The sequence below is a fragment of the Neolamprologus multifasciatus genome, chromosome 15 (assembly GCF_963576455.1).
Source record: "Neolamprologus multifasciatus chromosome 15, fNeoMul1.2, whole genome shotgun sequence".
Lineage (NCBI taxonomy): Eukaryota > Metazoa > Chordata > Actinopteri > Cichliformes > Cichlidae > Neolamprologus > Neolamprologus multifasciatus.
In genome coordinates this window covers 21,818,981-21,837,781 of record NC_140453.1, presented here as the reverse complement: position 1 = coordinate 21,837,781, position 18,801 = coordinate 21,818,981, and the positions used below count along the sequence as shown (strand labels likewise).

The 18,801-nt window shown below is 38.2% G+C and overlaps 1 protein-coding gene across 2 annotated transcripts in view; it reads left to right on the top strand.

The window, feature by feature from the left end:
- Positions 1-11,679: 11,679 nt before the first annotated feature.
- Positions 11,680-18,801, top strand: part of LOC146502044 (clavesin-2) — a 49,715-nt gene continuing 42,593 nt past the window's right edge. Inside the window, exons 1-3 of one of the 2 annotated variants that reach the window (XM_085134292.1) lie at positions 11,680-12,360; positions 12,458-13,065; positions 18,184-18,358. In XM_085134292.1, the coding sequence (XP_084990418.1) occupies positions 12,677-13,065; positions 18,184-18,358 (564 nt within the window). In that variant the 5' untranslated portion in view covers positions 11,680-12,360; positions 12,458-12,676. Of the gene's footprint in view, positions 13,066-18,183; positions 18,359-18,801 lie in introns of both variants that reach the window. The other variant, XM_085134291.1, reaches the window with a different exon arrangement.

Sequence of the window (18,801 nt, the reverse complement as noted above, 5' to 3'; positions counted from 1 at the left end):
GCAGTAGAGTATGCATCCCTGTCTGAACCTAAGGCAAATAAAGGCGAGTTAAAATAGGAGATGATCTCTGAAGGGTTCAGTCAGTGCAATGAATTTCAATGAATTGGTGCGAGGTCACAAAATATATTCTTCTAAATTGCATTATTTATTTGTTGTACTTACCAAATTACATAATGTGTAAATTGCCAAACAATAAATAAATACTATTCCCTCCACTGGGTATCAAAAATTATCCCTAAGAGGAAAAAGAGAAATAGGAGACACCAACCAAGCATGGAGCCAAGTACATCAGTCTGTAGTCTGAGTCTCATAGCTTTGATTATAGTACCCATAAGAGCCGAATTACTAGTTTGTGAAGGGAGTACTACACACTGCAATATGAAAGCTGTGTTTTCTTTTTGTCATTGGAATAGCTTTTATTTATTTATTTATTTTTTGTTAGATGCCTAAAATAAGGCCTGATTTCACATTTTGCTCTGCATCTGTAAGTAAAGATCATGCTCTCATCTGCTCTATAGATGGTATTTTCTAAAAGATGAGGCTACAGAAGCTGTTCAGTGTGGCCATGCTCAACACAGGCAATAAGTGATGGTGATGTTAACATCATTTAAGCATGGTGCAAATTGTATTAACTTTTTATGAATGTTTTACTTCTGCTGTTTCGGGTTACTCTTAAGAAATAATAAAAAAGTGATGTCAGTTATTGTGTTGAATGAAATGTGTAAGTGTCGTATACTTTCATGAAGAACAAAACTAAGTCGTTTTTAAAAGAAATTTCAAGATAAGATAACATTTATTAGTCCCACACTAATAAAGGTTTGAGATTGGAAGCACAAAAGTGAGAAAAAAGGAATGAGGGCTGCTGAAAACTTTTGTTCTCCTTTGTAGGTTATTTCTAATTTCTGATTATGTTAATTATTAAACAAAATACTGATTTGATTCATTTCATTTTAAATAAAATCAAATACATAGGTATATATTTAAATATATTATTTTTCAAAGTTACACACATCTAAGCATTGCATGTGTTTTACTATCTGGCTATGAAATAACACAAACATATATGTAAGATGAAGGTTTTTTTGTGGCAAAATCACAATTATCAAAATAAAAAAAACATTTGTCTTTATAAGCTTGCATCTTCCAAATAGAGATTGTGAAAGCAAAACTAATGAGTCTACAGAGTGAAAGAGGGATTCAATAGCTGAAAACACTCAGTGGTGCAACTAAGCTGGTTGGTGGACTGTCTGTCTTCTTAAATGACTGTCTGTTTGGCTAGCTGTCCCTTTGGCTGACTGACCCACATGTTCAGGTTTGCATACATTTCTGCTTTAGTTCCAGTTGGCTGGCTGGTGGAGGCCGACAATCAGTTAATCTGAGGATTACTGTCAGGACAGTACAGCCATCCAACTGCCCTCTCCTGGGGAGCTGGAATCTCTCTGGGTTTATGTGTGTATGGTTCAGATCACCATTACCCTTCAGGTTTCCAAATCACTTAATCCCTTTTAACATGTTTGGGTTTTAAATGCTGTCTTTCTCTTTACAACCAGAGATCCCCCATTTGATTTTAATGGTTGCAGATTTAGTTTTGTTGCATTATACTTGCTGCAGATTACTCTGGTGGTTGGTGATTTTGCTGGAGGAGAGTAAATCAGCACAATAGATCTAAGCAACATTTTCTAGTTAGCTATTTAATTGAAGTTTTGCTAATCAGTTGAAGCCACATTGTTTGTTCTTAGTGTCTTCTAGTAATGTTAAGAACAACACAATCTCTAGTGATCTAAGGACAGATGTATGAATATGTGTAACCTGCCTGTACCAAACCCAAACCAATTATCATTTTGGGGTATTGGATAGTAAAGAAAACATAATTAAGATACATATTAGCCCTTTTTTACATGCCTTCAGTGGACTTCAAGCCAAACAGTGTGCACTCAAGATAGAAGAAATTAATATTTTTTATAGTGTTGTGTAATTTAACAGGATTTTTTCCAGCAATATTTTTCTTTTAGTTTTACCCTAAATATGGTAATTATGATACTTACATACTATGCAGCCTAATGAAATAATAATGTCCAATATTTATCAGGCAAACCACTTGATACTTGGTGTCTTGTCTATGGAGCCCTGGTTTTGACCTTGCTGCCTTAGTGGTTTGAGATTTGAGCATCCTTTTAGCTCAAGTCTAAGGTCAGGGGTGGACCGAGACCCCAGGCTACCTCCTCCTTTCTGGTCTTTAATCCTTTTTGGTAAACCAGCTGTCTGGACTAAAAGTGATTAGTCCTGTTGAGATGCAGTTCTACTTAGTAAGTCTGTCAACAACTATTATGCCGTATTATCAGTCACTCCATCAATTCTTCTTCCATATCAAGTGAAGGTGCTGAAACAATCATTTTTTCATTACTTTATTATTATAAATGTTCTATTCTTGTACTTAAAACTAAATACTATGCGCACATTGGCCTCATCATTGTGAGTGTATTTTGATTGATTGATGCTGATGTAGCACTGATCTTATTAACAGTAAGACTAAGAAAAGTCTCAATCTGCTCTCTTTAAAGGTTTGGATAAGTAATGAAACCTCTCTCCTTATTTGTTTCTGTGAACTATGAAAACTTTTTTGTTCTTTTGAAACATCAAAAGGTAAAATAGAAAGACATAATTTTATGTGTGCTCAACTGTATAAAAAAGTTTTATATTTACTGTAAAACTTCAGATTAAATGCTACTTTAACTATACATTTTCCACCAAAAAAGCCACAGTTGAAAGTGTGCTAAACACAATGCTTCTTTCATAGTTCTGGTCCCCTGTGTGATATTCTCTCACACTCAAATCTCACACAGTCGATAATGGCCAGAGAGAGACAGAGACAAAGGAATGGGGGGTCTTAGTCTCATGCTTCAGTAGTAATTTGTCAGCGGGCATGAATGGGCTCCTTCATCAGTGATGGGGAGAGCAACAAGCAATCCAAGGGTAGTGTATGTATATACGTGCATGTGTGGTGCACATGCGTGTACGCTAGTGGGGGTCCAGTCTCAGATTGGAGTTTGTGCTACACTTCTTGTAGTCAGATCCTTTGTATGGGACCACCATAGGGTGTTCCCCCAGCAGCCAATCGGGCTCCACAGAACACATTACTTCACTCTGATGGCAGCTGAGCCAAGTTGGGCCAGCATCCACCCAAATAAAAGCTAATTTAAAGACAGCATGAAAAAAGACCCAGAGAAGAAAAGGACTAAACTGGAAATACAAATATGACTTCTGAACACTGAATTTTTTAAATGAATACATTTCTTTCTGACTTTGATTATACTTGCCTGTGATGCATAGTTAGTGCCCGTCTGCTTAAGATGTTGAGTTATTGGCTTGGTTTGGTTGTCTGAGTGTTTGTTACCTGATTAACTCAAAACATTCTGAACAGATTTGCACGAAAATTCAAGCTGTGGTTTTGTCCAGTTTATAAAGGATTACCATTTGTAGGTAATCTGTATCTGGTTTCAGCAATTTTTTTGATTGTTTCTCTCCCAGTTTGAGATGACTTTAAACAAATAAAAAATAAAATAAAAGGATATTTTGCATCACCAAAAATATCAAATGAATCCAAATGCAGAAATGCCTCTAGACCCAGTATTTTTTATTTAGCATTTCAATGCACACTCTGTGAGTATAAAGCAGGCAAAGTATAGGAAGTAAACAGCGTTTCAAACAAACACATTAGTTTAGTGATACATCAAAGAAACATGCAAAATTAGTTTAATGATAATCCTTTAATGGCAACTGGAAAAGGCTCATCCATTTATCTCAGATTTCCATATGTCCTTTGTCTACATATATTCAGCAACATGAATAACATTTTCCATTGGGTTACTTCATGTGTTGCAAACCTGTGTTTGACCACTGTGCCCCTACTGAGATTCAGTAACAATTCAACTTTGATGATATCCCTGTGTTGATTTGGGCGATGGCAAATTAGATTTTTCCCTAAATGTCAATGTATTCATGTGAGATAGTGTGATGTAAAACAAAAAGTTTTACTTTATTACTAAAAAGAAGCAGAGACTATAAGACTTTCACTGCATAACAGGAGCTACGCCAGTTAACAAAGAAGCCTTTCTCAAACTTCGGCGCCGCTGTATTGTAAGGCTAAAACCTCGCTGTGTTTCTGTATGCATGTGTGTGTGGATGTGCATGTACACAGCGTGCGCACTTTCAGTATGAATGAGCTGGAAGGAGGCCAGCTATTGACAACTGCATGGCTGAGACTACACTTCCAATTAAAATTTCACCTAGTAACCAGAGTTGTACATTTCCCACTAGAGTAGAGCTATTGTACAAGAAAACAAAGCTCTCACTATTGTGCTGGTGATGAATTTATGAATGGCAACAAAGGATCATGGCCACTGGAAATAAGAGTGTCATTATAACAGTGTTATGAAATTTGTCACTGCATGTGTTACAGGCTGTAAGAAGTTGTAGAAGTTTAAAAGTGACCAATAAATGTCGGTCAGAATGAAGCAGCAGGAAAAAAAAAAACACTTTAATATTTATTTCCCACTTTTTTTTAGACAAATCAAGAAGCAATGATGACACTTAATTCTGCTTCAACTTACACTGACTATACAATTTTATTTTTCTTCTATTCTTTTATTCTTTATCTGCACTCTATCATACTCTGGAGCTTTAAGTCATATAACCTAAATCTTCAGGTCTGATAACCACCTCTTATTACCTGATGATACCTGATTTTTGCTAGCTTTTGTTTAATATGCCTCTAATCATAAACAATAACCAGTGGATAAAAAGGGAAGTTCACACAGAAGCCCTCCAGTGCAAAATGGAGATAATACTTTCCCAACAGAAGCTAAGTCAACAGATATGCTCACGTGTTCCCGAACTAGGGAGGAAGTAACTCTGACTATACCAGAGTATAGCATTAAATCAGGATTAAACTTGTTAACAGACAGCGGGTGATTTAACCTGCCATACTGAATGAAAGTGGACCGATGTATAGCGTGGTCAAGTAATAACATTTACCTCTTTAATGTTCATATTTTCCATTTTTTATTGTTCTACTGACCCGTTCCAACTTTTTGTATATGTGTAAAACCATGGTAATCAAACACATTAGCTAAATTGACGGTTGTAGCTTATGCCTATAAAACTATCTATGAACATATAAAATCAAAATATATCAAGTTTATTAAAGGTAAACATAAATGTAAAAGACTATAAATAAACGATTAACCCTCTGAAGTGAACATAAAAAGACATCTAAGTCTTTTAACAATTCAGACCTCAGTTTCTGTGGAAAATTAGATGGGCTCTAATCTAACAAACTAGAAGGTTTACTTCCCATTTAACCCCTATTTTAACCCAAATGTTGTCTCACCTGCACCTGCAAACTACTAGACCGTCAGGCTTCAAGTATCAAGCCAGCTATTTAACACTGCTGGTGTAATCATGACCACATTATTAAAATACAAATAATGCTGAAGCGAACAACTTCCATGTCTTCTTTCTCTCTTTCTCTTTTAAACAAATACTTTTATTTAAATAGAAATGCAGGTATGTTTAAAATGCATTAGAAACTAAGCAAGATAAACAATTTTAATAAAAAATGATATTGCCAAGCAAATAAAGTGGGTTGTTACAGATACAATATAAACATGATATATAGGCTGCTGCTTTATGATTGAACTTACATGGTTAATATGCACTAAAGTGAAGTGTGTAGCTTCTGTTCTCCACACTGTCAGTGTTTATCTAGCTTAAAAACCTGAGAATTAAAAAGTAAGTTGTCATATGTGTCCCTCCAAACAGGGAACAGATGTGATGTTTGGTGCTGTATTTCTACAAAAGTGATATCTGCAGCAGGTGTGTGTGTGTGTGTGTGTGTGTGTGTGTGTGTGTGTGTGTGTGTGTGTGTGTGCTGGTTTCTTTCCTATAAACTACACCTATCACCCTTTCTCTTCTCCACAGCAGGTGATTGAATGCAGCTGATATCATCTGCTCATCGTATGAGTAATGTGTTAGATTTGTCAGTTGAGCTCAGGAATCCACAGCTGTCTTCAGAGGAAGTGTCATTTTTCCTTTGCTGAACTGCTGCAGATATAAGAACAGATCTGATTGTGTAGTTCAGTCTGTTCTAATATCTGCAATCTAATATTGAGCACACGAGTGTGTCTGGCTTTTCTATCTGTTTCTTACTGAAGTGGAGAAAGCAGTTATTGGAAACCTTTTTTTTCTCTTTGGTCACCTTTTGTGATTAAATATTTCATTGAAATATTTCAGCACTTGCACACTTGGGATACTGCAGCAATCCTTTTTGTTATCCTCTCATTCTACCCTTTTATCTAGCTCAGTAATAAGTTATTAAACTGCACATTAAGGCCTTGTAATATTTTAGTGGGAACCTATTGCTGCAAATTGAGCATGTCTGCTGCTTTTTAACCAGACCTGCTATATTGCACCTATAATTTGCTAAGGGGGAGAGGTTAAACTGACTAGTAAATGCCTAATCTCATGTCCTTCCACAATCCAGTCCATCCCATCTCATTCCATCTATTCTTCCCTTTTTCCAGGACTCCCCGAGGATCTTCCCGCCCTCCTCCAGCTTTGTCTGCTCTGTTTGTAGGGTCAGTGGGTTTGCCTACAGAGAGGTTTGGACAGGAGGAGAGGGGTAAAGGGGTGTGGCATGTTGACAAGTGTCTTTGATCACCGTGGGGGTTACAATCCAGTTTATTCCACCTGATCAACACTGTCTTGACCTTGTGGTCCCACACCTAGCAGAGGAGCAACTGAATCTGGGGCTCAGGGGAGGGGCAAAGGGAAACCACCAGATTTTCCCTCTTTTCCCATCTTAACTGTCCAGACTTTGTTTTCCTGGGGTCAATCTGGAATTTTTAAAAATATAAATATAAATATAAATAATAACACCTTAGCTGTAATCCATTGTCATTTTATGATTTGATATATGGGATAAAACAGTGCTTGAACCTTAAAAGAATAGTACTAAATGACTCATTATGAAATGTGTTATCCTTGAATTACCTTGAATAAACAACATTAACAAAATCTTAACAAAATGCAGCAAAAGTCAAAGTCAAAATGAACATCAATCACTAATTTTCTTCCTTGTCTTAATTACATTTCAATGTTTCTCGTTTGTCTGCATACTGTCAAAACAAATGACTTCTGGACTTTTGCACAGCACCCATCTGTACCACTAAAATATTTTAAAATGTATTTATACATTCTTATTTAAATGTAAATGTTTAAAATATTGTTTTTGATTGAAAACATGTGAAAAAGAAATTAATCAGGTGTTTAAAGTCACAACACTTGTGGCACTCACATTGCACCAGCACCATCTGCTGTTGCTCCAGTTAGTCGTTTTCTTTTCTTTTTTCTTTTTCTTTCATGCTTCAGAAAATCAACATTTTGATTATGCTTCTAGAACTAAAGAATCTTTGATAACTGCCTGACATTTTCGCTATGAAATTAAAAAAATTCTAGTTCATATGGTGTTTAGTGCTATTATTGGTAATAAATTTTCGTAAACTGCAAATATATAGCCTATCAATAAACTCAGTCATTGAAACTGGTCCACACTAGAAAAGAGTTCACAGAACTCTAAATGTTGTTTAAGTCTAGAATTTGCTAAATCTTTTTTCTTTAGTTCCAGTAAGGATTTTACAGAATTGAATTAAGTCCTATTGACCACCAGAGGGCGCCATAGCGCCATAAAAGACTCAAAGTTTAGTATTTGTCATTTTAATCTACACGTTCAGTAGATGGTTTTCTGTGATTTCAGGAAAACATAAAGTAAGTAAGTAAATATCTTCAAAGCAAGAGTGTTTTCCAGGTAAATGTCAGAGGATACATACCCATCTGTAATTATCTGGTGCTGGTTTCAGTCACATGAATAGTGCTTGGTTTGTTTGTGTTCCAGAAATGAAATATCTCAAGCTTCAAATGCCATATCACAACTTTTAGCACTTTCCCTGGTGCATCCACCAATTTAACATCTATGTGCAGATATAAATAAATCTAAAATGACATAGAGCAGTTCCAAGAATCATTGAGATGCCAAAGCAAATAAATGCTGTACAACATAAATTTGATATATTAAAGAAGAAACTAAATGCAATACTGGTGGGATCCTCATGCTTTGTGCTTATATTTTTGCTGGAATGGTTCACATTCACTTGTCCCCGTAGAGGAAAGAGTCCCTACAGATTAGCACAAAGTTGTTCTGAGTAATGAAACACTTACTTATAGGATTGATCTCTTCTAGGATGACAATGCTGTCATGCACGAAACACAAGGTGTCTGTGAATGGTTTGAGTATTTAGTCTTGAGTCACTAAGCAGTGAACCAGCTGAGATTTTATATGAGACAGTGCTGCCCTCTGCTATGATAAAAGTGCAGAATGAGAGTATTGTATGTATCCCTGTATTGGAGGTCCAGAGACTTTGAAGAATTAATGCCAAGAGCACTGAAGCTGCATGTAGCTCATTTACATCTTATTTTTAGATGTCTTTACATTTGTCTTCTGTCTGTCTTTGTCCGACATTTAAAAAGAAAAGGCAGGACATTCACCTGCAGGGTCAGTAGAGCAGTAGAATCCTTGGTCAGCTGAAATGTGAAAATATTTGTTTTTCCATTTTGTTAATTAGCTATTTGGTCCTTGGAGACTAAAAGGCAAATCAAGTCTGAAAATAGCAGCTGGGCCTTTGGAAACCAGAGGTAATGTCTAATGCCTGTCCTCAATACATTCAATTTGTTCTTACACCAGCCCATTAGAGCTGAGGGCAATCACTGCAACCCCATTGCTTCCCCTGGGAGCCTGTTACTTGCTCAGTACTCCCCCAACCATCCATAAAGGATTTGCCCCTGTAACCATCCCCAGTAACATGGTACCTTCCAATCATTGCTTTTTATGTACCTTCAAATGCACACTTTAGACAGCAGGTGCATGAGTGATGTGGCAATATTGTAGCATAAAAAGTGTAAAAAAGAAAAAGTAAGCCAAGAGGTGGCACGGCTGAGAACTCTCCTGCAGAGCATCATAACATACTTGGACCTGTTTTGTTGTGAGTGGGTGGCCATTTCATTTGTGCTAATTCAGAAGGAAATGTGCTCTCTGAAAGATGAATTTTTCACTTAAAGGCTTAAAAGACCTGTTTGCATTTCTAAATGTTTTTCTTCTACATGCATTTCCTCTCATAGTGGCAGCATCTGAACTGAAGTGTTCAAAGATAAAACGGGGGTGTGAGAAAATAGAACCACAACTTTAACAATGTAAGTTTACACAGTTCATTTCTGACAGATGTGTGCATTTACGCCATCTGCTAAATTCTCTCAAATTTATTATAAGCAGCAAAACTGAGTTCCATCTAGAGCCATGTGGTGGCTCTTTTGGTTTCAACCATTTAAATCCAGGTCTCTCCAAGTGCAGCCTGTGGGGAGGGAGGCCAGCGACATTGACAAATACAGAGAGTGTAAAGAAATGTAACAGAGACCAACAACAACTCATAATTATATGTAGGTGTCATATTCATAGCCATATCAAGTCATATTCTGGCTTTCTACAGTCATCACAACTTTTGAAAACCCATAATTAAAATGCAGAACCTTATAAAAACACAAGCACGGATGGTCTAAACTTGTAAAATTACATCAAAGCATGAAAGTGGTGCACATGGATGTGATGCTTTGCTGATTTGCCGACTTCAGATACAACATATGCAAAAGTCATCTGACAAAAACATAAAATAAATGCATCTACATTTGAAATGTTAGGGGATTTTGTGTATGTGCATGTGTTTGTGTGTGTGTGAGAGAGTTATGTTTACTCTTGCCAAAACCACACAGGCTCTGCTTTTGCAGGTGTGGTTCTTCAACAAGGAAACAAACAAATGTCACTATTGATTTTTAAAAATCGAGTAGAAGAAAGAATCTAAGTGCATCCCCCCCCCTCCAAAAGGATACTTTATTCTCCTTTTGTAGCCATGAACTTAGCAGTACAGATACTCTCTACTTGTTTCATGTGTTGCATTTTTGTCATGACTGTGCTGCTTTTGCAGGCAGCAGCAGAGGTGACTGGGCTGCGCACTCGAGCGTGTGCAGTGACACACTAAACCAGCAGAGAGACAAGCAGGCAGATACAATAGAAATTAATTCAGCTTGTTAAAGTGCAGCTGTCTGGTCAGCACTGAGCAGGTGTCACCCCTGCCACCCCCCACCCAACTTCACTCTCCACATTCATCTATTCATTTGCACTCCCCTTCCCCCATACAACCCTCTAGCTTACTATTATAACTATCAACAGCATTTCAGTCATACAACAACAAACAGCCATGTACTATACGACCTGTTTTACTACACAAGTAATAAATAAGTAACATAATAATTCATAATTTGTCCATGCTTGCATCTTTCTAACTAACACCTTCCTCTTTCCCTTCATCCAGCTCCTTGTTGCTTTATTCTAGTGTGAGACCTCCCCCAGGCAGACATGAACCTACAAAAGAATATGTTAAAAACCGACTAAAACAAGCTGTTATGTGACTGATATTTTGAGTTAATGAGGCAGTTGATGGTGCCATAAATTCTTCTGCAGGAAGAATTTAATGCATTTCACGTACGATGGCAGAAAAAAGCCAGGAATGATCAGAACAAAAGGGGAAATGAACTACTGAAATGCTTAGAAGCTGAGGTTGTTTCGGTGGAAAAGCCTGCTGTTTGCATTCATGTCACAGGTTTTAGCAGTGATCTCTTCCCTTATCCTCATGACACTAACAGATTTTATATTTGATGCACTGTCATTTTTATTTTCTGCTGTAGATAACACATAACTCTAAAATGCAACTAAAAAAACAGGTTCACTCTACAAATTCAAACTGCTCCATGAGCAGATGGGAGGGTTTGTAGGTCAATTCTTTGATGTTTTGGGGGAATTTAAATAACCCATGGATGAGGTTACATTCTTCCAAATAGCATTTAATGAGTGAATGCATATTTTATTTAAGACATTTAATAAATTACCTTAAAACTTGCATTGATTTCACATGAAATGTAAATGAAATATCAAACACTTTAAGTATTTTATAAAAAGTGTTTAGAAAGCTTTGATATACAGTATGGAGATAAGAATGTGCAGAAAACACAGACAAACAATAACCAAGGACAGGATGGCTTTGTGACAGGACAGATTTTAATTCAGTGAAGTCTTCATTATGATTCTTAGTTCATATTTCTTATGAAATCCCAGAAAGGCGAGGAAAAATACAAAGCTACAGCACATTTTCTATCATTTTCTTCATCAAAAATTACATTAAATTTAAAGTTAAATGCAAATTAAAGTTAACCTGTGCATAATTTCAGATATAAAACCTGCACACAAACCGTTCTTTAAGGTGAAACAGAGAAAGAAGAGGGGACATAGAGGTTCCAAAGCCCAGAACCCCTCCCTGTCTTCAGCATTTACCTTCATCTTATTGCCCTACACCCGTTCATTTGAGTTGCCTGCTCTCTCCTCCACTGAGCATCCTTTTTTACAGCTATTCTCCATCTCTTTGCCACCTGGCCCTCTCTCCCCTCCCTTCGTTCCTCGTTGCATCTGTTGTCTTTCCATCTTACACTCTACCCCCACCCCTTTCCCCCTTCCCCCCCCGCCGGTGGTGACCGTACACCGACCGGATCACAGACTCTTGTTGTCAGTCACTTTCCCGGCGAACAGACGGCAGCAGCAACAGCAGCAGGCGGAGCGGAGACGGCAACCCCCCCACACGCACACATCTACCCCACCCCTTTCAAAAAAACAAAAACAAAAACGGAGGCAGGAGGGGAACAAAACCTTGCGGGACACCTGTGCTGCTGGATTCCCTCTTTTGGGGCTTTCATGAACATTATTAGAAACCTAAATTCACACCCAGTTTTTAGGTTATGTGGACGAGCAGCGAAGATCAGTAAAACTGGAATGTAGACGCAGAAAAAAGCGGCCAAATCTGCTTCGATTGGACTGTGGCGAAGCGGTCGGCGGCACCACCAGTAGCACCAGCACCAGTATTGGTCGGTCGGCGGATGGAGATGCGTTGTGAAGGCGGAGGGATGATGATGATGATGATGATATAGCAGGTTGCTGCAGGGTCGTGCCGCATTGCCTGGCCGCCGCGAGCGACGCCGGGGAGTCGGTGATGCTGTCGTCGTCATTGTGCCACAGAAAGAGAGAGAAAGAGAGGAGAGGCTCTGACATGGAGGGAAGCGGCTGTCTGTCGACTCCGAGCTCAGGCCGCCCGGATCAGCAGGTTGGATGTACAGCCTGAAGGCTGGAGGACCTGATTCATGATATATATGGTGGGAAATTCTGATAAAGTTGAATTCTTTGTGGTGGAACTGATTTTTTTTCTGTGCGCAAAAAGTGAATGGCCCATATGTTGATTATGCATCACAGGAGCATCATAGCAGCTGCGTGTGTGCCAGTTCAGGGTGGATTACGTCTACAGAGCAGCAGGCCTCCATCTGAAGTCAGCTACTGATCAGGAAAGCGTGAAGAAAACACTTCAGTATACTTTCTTACCCTGTTGCTGCTCCGGGGGTAACCATTTGTACTGGTGTTTCATTGGAAGCTGGTGTGGTGTGATCCCCCGTGGAGGGACAGCTGTTGCAAAAGATGACTCACTTACAGGCTGGTTTGTCTCCAGAGACCCTGGAGAAGGCCAAGGTAGAGCTGAAAGAAAACCCTGAGACTTTACACCAGGACATCCAGGAGGTCAGGGACATGATCATCACCAGACCGGACATCGGGTTCCTCAGGACAGACGATGCGTTTATCCTCAGATTCCTCCGAGCCAGGAAATTCAATCACTTCGAGGCGTTCCGGCTGCTGGCACAGTATTTTGAGTACAGACAGCAAAACCTAGACATGTTCAAGAACTTGAAAGCAACTGACCCGGGCATTAAGCAGGCCCTGAAGGATGGTTTCCCTGGCGTGCTCTCCAATCTGGACAGATATGGCAGGAAAATATTGGTCCTGTTCGCTGCCAACTGGGACCAGAGCAGGTAACAAAGAGGAGTTGTTATTAATAAGAAGAAAAAAGGGCTTTTGAAGAGTAGAAATCAGCGTTTTAATCTTTATAAAGTGGAGACTGGTTTATGGAACTGTCTATTCAGCACCACACAGCCTTTGTTTACTAGGAAACTACAAGAACTCTTTAACCAACTAAATAATCTTTATGGAAATATTAAAATAAAAGTAGGAAATCCAAAATAATAAAAACACATGCAGCTAAATATCCATATATATCACCCATACACTGTGTAAATGCTGAGCTCATTTCCTGGTAAGGATTTTAAGATGGGAGGACATTTAGTGAGGTGGCCCACTGATGTTGGACTAATTGGCTCAGGGTCAGCATTCCAGTTCATCCCAAAAGTGCTGTCTGGGCTGTGTCCAGTCACAGCACACTGTCTGCAGTGTGATGATGAAGCGTAATACTTTTTTTAAAATGAGGATTGAGAGGTAGCCTTTCCCAAATCACTGCCTCACACCAGAGGTCTGTGGACAGGGGGGAGGGTGTACAGTACAGTTTGTACTTATTTATAATTTATTTTAGTATAAACACACAATGTCAAATATTCTCTTTTAGTCTTTTTACCCAAGCTGGGGAAATGGCTCTATCCCTTGGTTACCTGGTCTACAGTTTTGCCCCAGACTTAAATATCCAAACAACTATAAAAAAACAAAAAAAAACTGAGCTGTAATAGCTTAGCAGGCCATTGAAGATGTGACTGTATGTCTCCCTCAGGATGAACTGTTTTCAATTTGATTTCGATTTTGGTGATCAAATCTTTATTTTGTAGATACAACACAGGCAGAATTTTGTGTTCCTTGCAGTTTACTTTGGTTTATCACCAAATGTCAGGCAGTAAACTAAAGTTACACTGATCAGTTTTATTTTTGAATGTCTTTGACTGAAATAAGATTTATACAGGCTCTATTGCATTTATTGCTGAGTAACAAAGTTAGCATACTACTAATATGTTCAAACTAAACAGTGAATATATTCAGCATGTTTGCATGATTGTAAAGTAGAACCTTCCCATCCAGTAAAAAGCAGTTTAACAGACACCAAAAAGACTTTTATAGATGTCTGAAAAATGCAAAAATTATTTTTTACAGGCATTTTCTCACTTTGTTGACATGGCTACAAAAAATGTTTACATCTAAATTTGGTGAAAATGGTACATCGTTCTCAATACCTCTGCAATCTCCTCAGCAGATTTAAACTGTTTCTCGGGGCCAGTAATAATTTTTTTAAGTTTGCTTATTTGAAGAAAAAAAAAGGCTAGGTGTGATCTGTATGTCTAAATAATGGTCTAAACCAAATTTAACCCAATTTTAGTTTAATCCTTAAACCATTCAGACCTTCGGTATAATCAACAGAGAATTACAGAGTGAGTAACCATAAGTTGATGAAAAGCTGATGTTAGGTTGAATTTAGTTCTTTGCAATGGCCATAAAATATATATTTTTTCACCTTTCACTTTCCAAATAAGTTTAGTTTTAATGTATAAATCCGTTTTAATGGCTGGTTGACCAGATTAAACCCAGAAAACAACACCCACGTCTCGTGTACTGGGGCCTTGTCTTGTTATCTTATGACGCCTTGAAATGAAGTGTTGGTTTCTTGCGTGTGTTTGTCACATCCTGTATTCATCTTATGCCTCATGTGCCCTATACTGTAAATCATCTCAAGACCTTTTAGGGCCTGGCTTATTCACCCACTGTGGCTTATTTCAGGGGAAAATCTTTGTAATTACAACTATCAGATAGTAACAGGTTTAAATAGAACATGGTAAATGGACTGGTTCTTATATCGCGCTTTTCTACTCTACCGGAGCACTCAAAGCACTTTAGGCTTTAGATATGAATGTTTACGCTTTAGATAAAGAGGTGCCAGAGTACTTAATTCAGTAACATAGGGGCTGTTAGATACCCCTCATTACTCTGTGTTTATATCCTTATAATTTTAGTCAATAAAATAACAAATTAACGTAAAATTAAGTGCTGAAATGACATTTCCTCAACATTTTAGGGATGAATCTGCAGACAGCATTTGTGTATTTGTTTGTTAGATTTTTTCATTAGTCTGTATTACTGTCACTATTCATTCACGGAGTCTAGTGCTTTACTGTCTCATAAATAACAGCACAGACTGAGCCAGACAGGTTCAAGGCTAGAAACTTGACTCATATTAAAGCTCTAAGTTGCAGTTTATTTGGCTTTAATATAGAATCGGGCTTGTTTATTGTTTTGGATATAACCAGAATCTGTAGAGACATCCACCATCTGTTCCATATGTCTGATTACACAACAAATAATTTACCGTGTATCTAATAACAAACAAGGAAATAACAATAACCCGACAGATTTATCTCTAGATCTCGCTCGCTTTGGCATGACTTTGATCACATAAACTACACATAGTGTGATAAAATCTTTATGTTTTAGTGTGGTGTCAAGTAGAAAAAGTTTGCAAGTTTTAATTGCATTCATAAGATTAAAATAAAATAAATGATTGATCGCTCCTCTCTGAACATGAATCAGCTTGTGAAATCTGTCTGGGTGTTTCATGTTATGCTTTTGTTTCTGTCCAGTGCAGTTTAGAAAGACTTAAAAGCTATGTTGGATATTCTAGATATATTATTAGCAGTGTTGGGTAAGTTACTTTAAATTAGTAACTTAGTTACATTACTAGTTACTTCTATCAAAAGTAACTCAGTTACTTCAAGTTACTCGTTACTTTCAGAGTAACTAGTTACTAGGGAAAGTAACTTTGGTTTTACTCAGAATTCTCTTGTTAATGTGTTGCTTCCGTAACTGGATACCCAGCAAGATTGCCAGTCTTCTAGCTTGCTTACTTGCCACGAGTGCACTGTGCCACCTACCAATAGAAAGGAAAAAATAATGTGCACATTTCCACAAGAGAAATCCCACGGCTGATTCTATCCTAGCCTGCTTTTTACATCCAACACAAAAACTGCAGTCATGGTGTTTTCGATTGTACTCAGAACTCGGAAATTCTGCCTTCTGAATATGAAGATGTAGGCAACACCAGACTGCAGATGAGCTGCATACAGGGCTGGACTGGGACAAAAAAAATCGTCCCGGGCATTTTGGCTAGAGACCGGCCCACCATTATAGGAAAAATCATAAAGCCTTTGAATGAAAATAAACAGTTGTGACAGTGATGTTCACTGTTCTGATGGTATATATGTATCAATCTATCAATCGTTTGTTGTAAGACTCAGATAATTATTTTTTTAAAAGTGAGACATTTTAAATGAGAATAAGAAAAGTATTTCCTTGTGCCCCCCTTTCCCTTTTAATGCCCTACATGGAACCCTGGCAACACTTTGCTAGACCCGCCCCTGCACAGTTACCAGCTGTCATCTCCTGGTTTCATCTTCATGTTTCCCTCTCACCACATATTCAAACCGATATCATGACCAGCAGGTTTACAGCTGTGGCTCCAGCAAACATCGGCTGATACTTAATTAATATTAAATAAATTCTAACAACAGCTGATCAAGCTTAAAAGTGCTGCTGTTGTTTACCGTGACATCCGCTGGTTTCCTCTTTCTGGCGCAAAGTGGGCGATAAATAAACAAGAGAGAAAAGCCGATCAGCTGATCATTGATCAGTTTCATGATTGAAGTAGAAACAGGAGAGGGAGGGTGAGAGGATGAGAGAAGAAGAGGCAGCTGTGCAGCGTAAACACAGAATAACTCCAACTTTGTGTCTTTTTCATTGTAGCTGAAGTCCGGGACAAACTGTGTTCCTTTTCAGCTCACCCACCCAGCTGTATAGAAACTCCGTCATGCTAGCTAGCACGCAGTACGAAAAAGTCAGCATAACGAAAATAAACTCCACCTAAACTTGGTTCATATCTGACCCAGATGGACTGCAGGTTATAACTTCTTACCTGAAGTTCAGTTCACCTGACACTCTCGGACCAGCGGCCGCTTCGGGTCTCTCCTCTTGCCTCCCTTTTCCTTCATCCACCTGCTGGCTTCCACCACTTGCTAATGTTATTGAATCTGTGGGAGCTCCGCGATAGCCACCACACGAAGTAACGAATAACGAGCCTATCCAAATTCCAGTAACGAGTAACGCGTTCCTGGTTTTGGCATAATAACTAGTTACCGTGCGCGGTACCACAATAATAACGTAGTTACTGTAACGCGTTACTTAATAACGCGTTAGTCCCAACACTGATTATTAGTAGTCTCAACTAGTAGACGCCTCAACTTGTGCCCGCAATTATGAAAAGGACATCTGTTTTGCTACCTGATAAGCTAATTAAAAAGTACATTATCTGTAGACTAAGGCAATAGGTTTCTTGATAAGGAAGCAGAGAAAGATGAAGAGCGAGATAAGATAATGAAGGGCAACAACAAACAGGAAAAAAGGCACAAGTGTTAAATAGGTACGTGAAGCATCTGAGGTATCAGCTGGATGAAAACCCACAGGGATGGACGAAAGTAGCACCAGGGACCACACAGTCACCAATGACAGCAATTAAAATGTCCCTGAAAACACCCAGCAGATACATTTTAGCTTTTTCACCATTTTGTGGCACAAAGGAACTAAAGACCTATTAATTCATGACCAAATTAAATTGAGTGAAGGTTATCAACAAATTTTACAGACAAAGTTGTGTCAGGCTGATTCAGAGATACCGTCTACAGCTCTTTCATGAGATTTATGAATGAGGGCAGTTCAGCACTCTTGTCTGGGGATGCTGCTAATGATTTCTTTTAACCGATTCAGGTAACATTTTTGATTTAATAAATTCTTTAGTCAATGTTAGCAAATGTCAAAGGCTTTATCAAAGTTTGTCATGAGCGAGTTTGATGTCCGCAGTGTTGACCCGTCTAATCAGAACTCAAACCAGAGATTTTTTTATCTTGCAATCAAATGCTGCAATAAATCCTCGAATTTGAGAAAGTGTAGCTGGGAAATGTTTGATATTTTCAACTTTTAACTTTACAAATGTCCTTCATCTCCTTAGCTCGTCAAACCTTCAATATATATACTTTTTTCATTTCTGTTCATGACTGTCAAATCTGTTCTGCTATTTTGTTGAATTAAAAGCTATCTTACATTCGTCTCAGATACACGTTTGTGGACATACTGAGGGCTATCTTGCTGTCACTGGAATCTATGATAGAAGATCCCGAGCTGCAGGTCAACGGCTTCATCCTCATCATTGACTGGAGTAACTTCACCTTCAAGCAGGCATCCAAACTGACTCCCAGCATGCTGCGACTGGCGATTGAGGGACTACAGGTAAGGAGCTGGGTTAGATCTGACTCTGACTCCAGAGCTGCAGTTTGCATCCCGAAACATAAAAATTATTTATTTGATCCTGAACCAGAATTGTTCTTAAATCCTGTATGAAAAGCTTTAGTTTCATTTTGTTTCACACTTTACAATCATATCGAATGTCCTAATATGTTAGTGGCAAATTATTCTTATTTCCTGAATATATTTGACACTAGAGCAAAAAGTTAGCAACTTATACATCGATTAACATAGTAAATAGGATAAATATCCTATATTCTAAGCTTCTACAATTACAGTCTTGTCCCTGACCAACTTTATTTTCCCTCTTCTGTAAAATCGTAAGCTTTACTTGTCTCTAAAGTACTATTTTTGATTTTGCTACAGCACCGGAACAAACCTCCAGCCCTCTTTCCATCATCCTCTCTGCAGTTGAAATGTTCCACTTA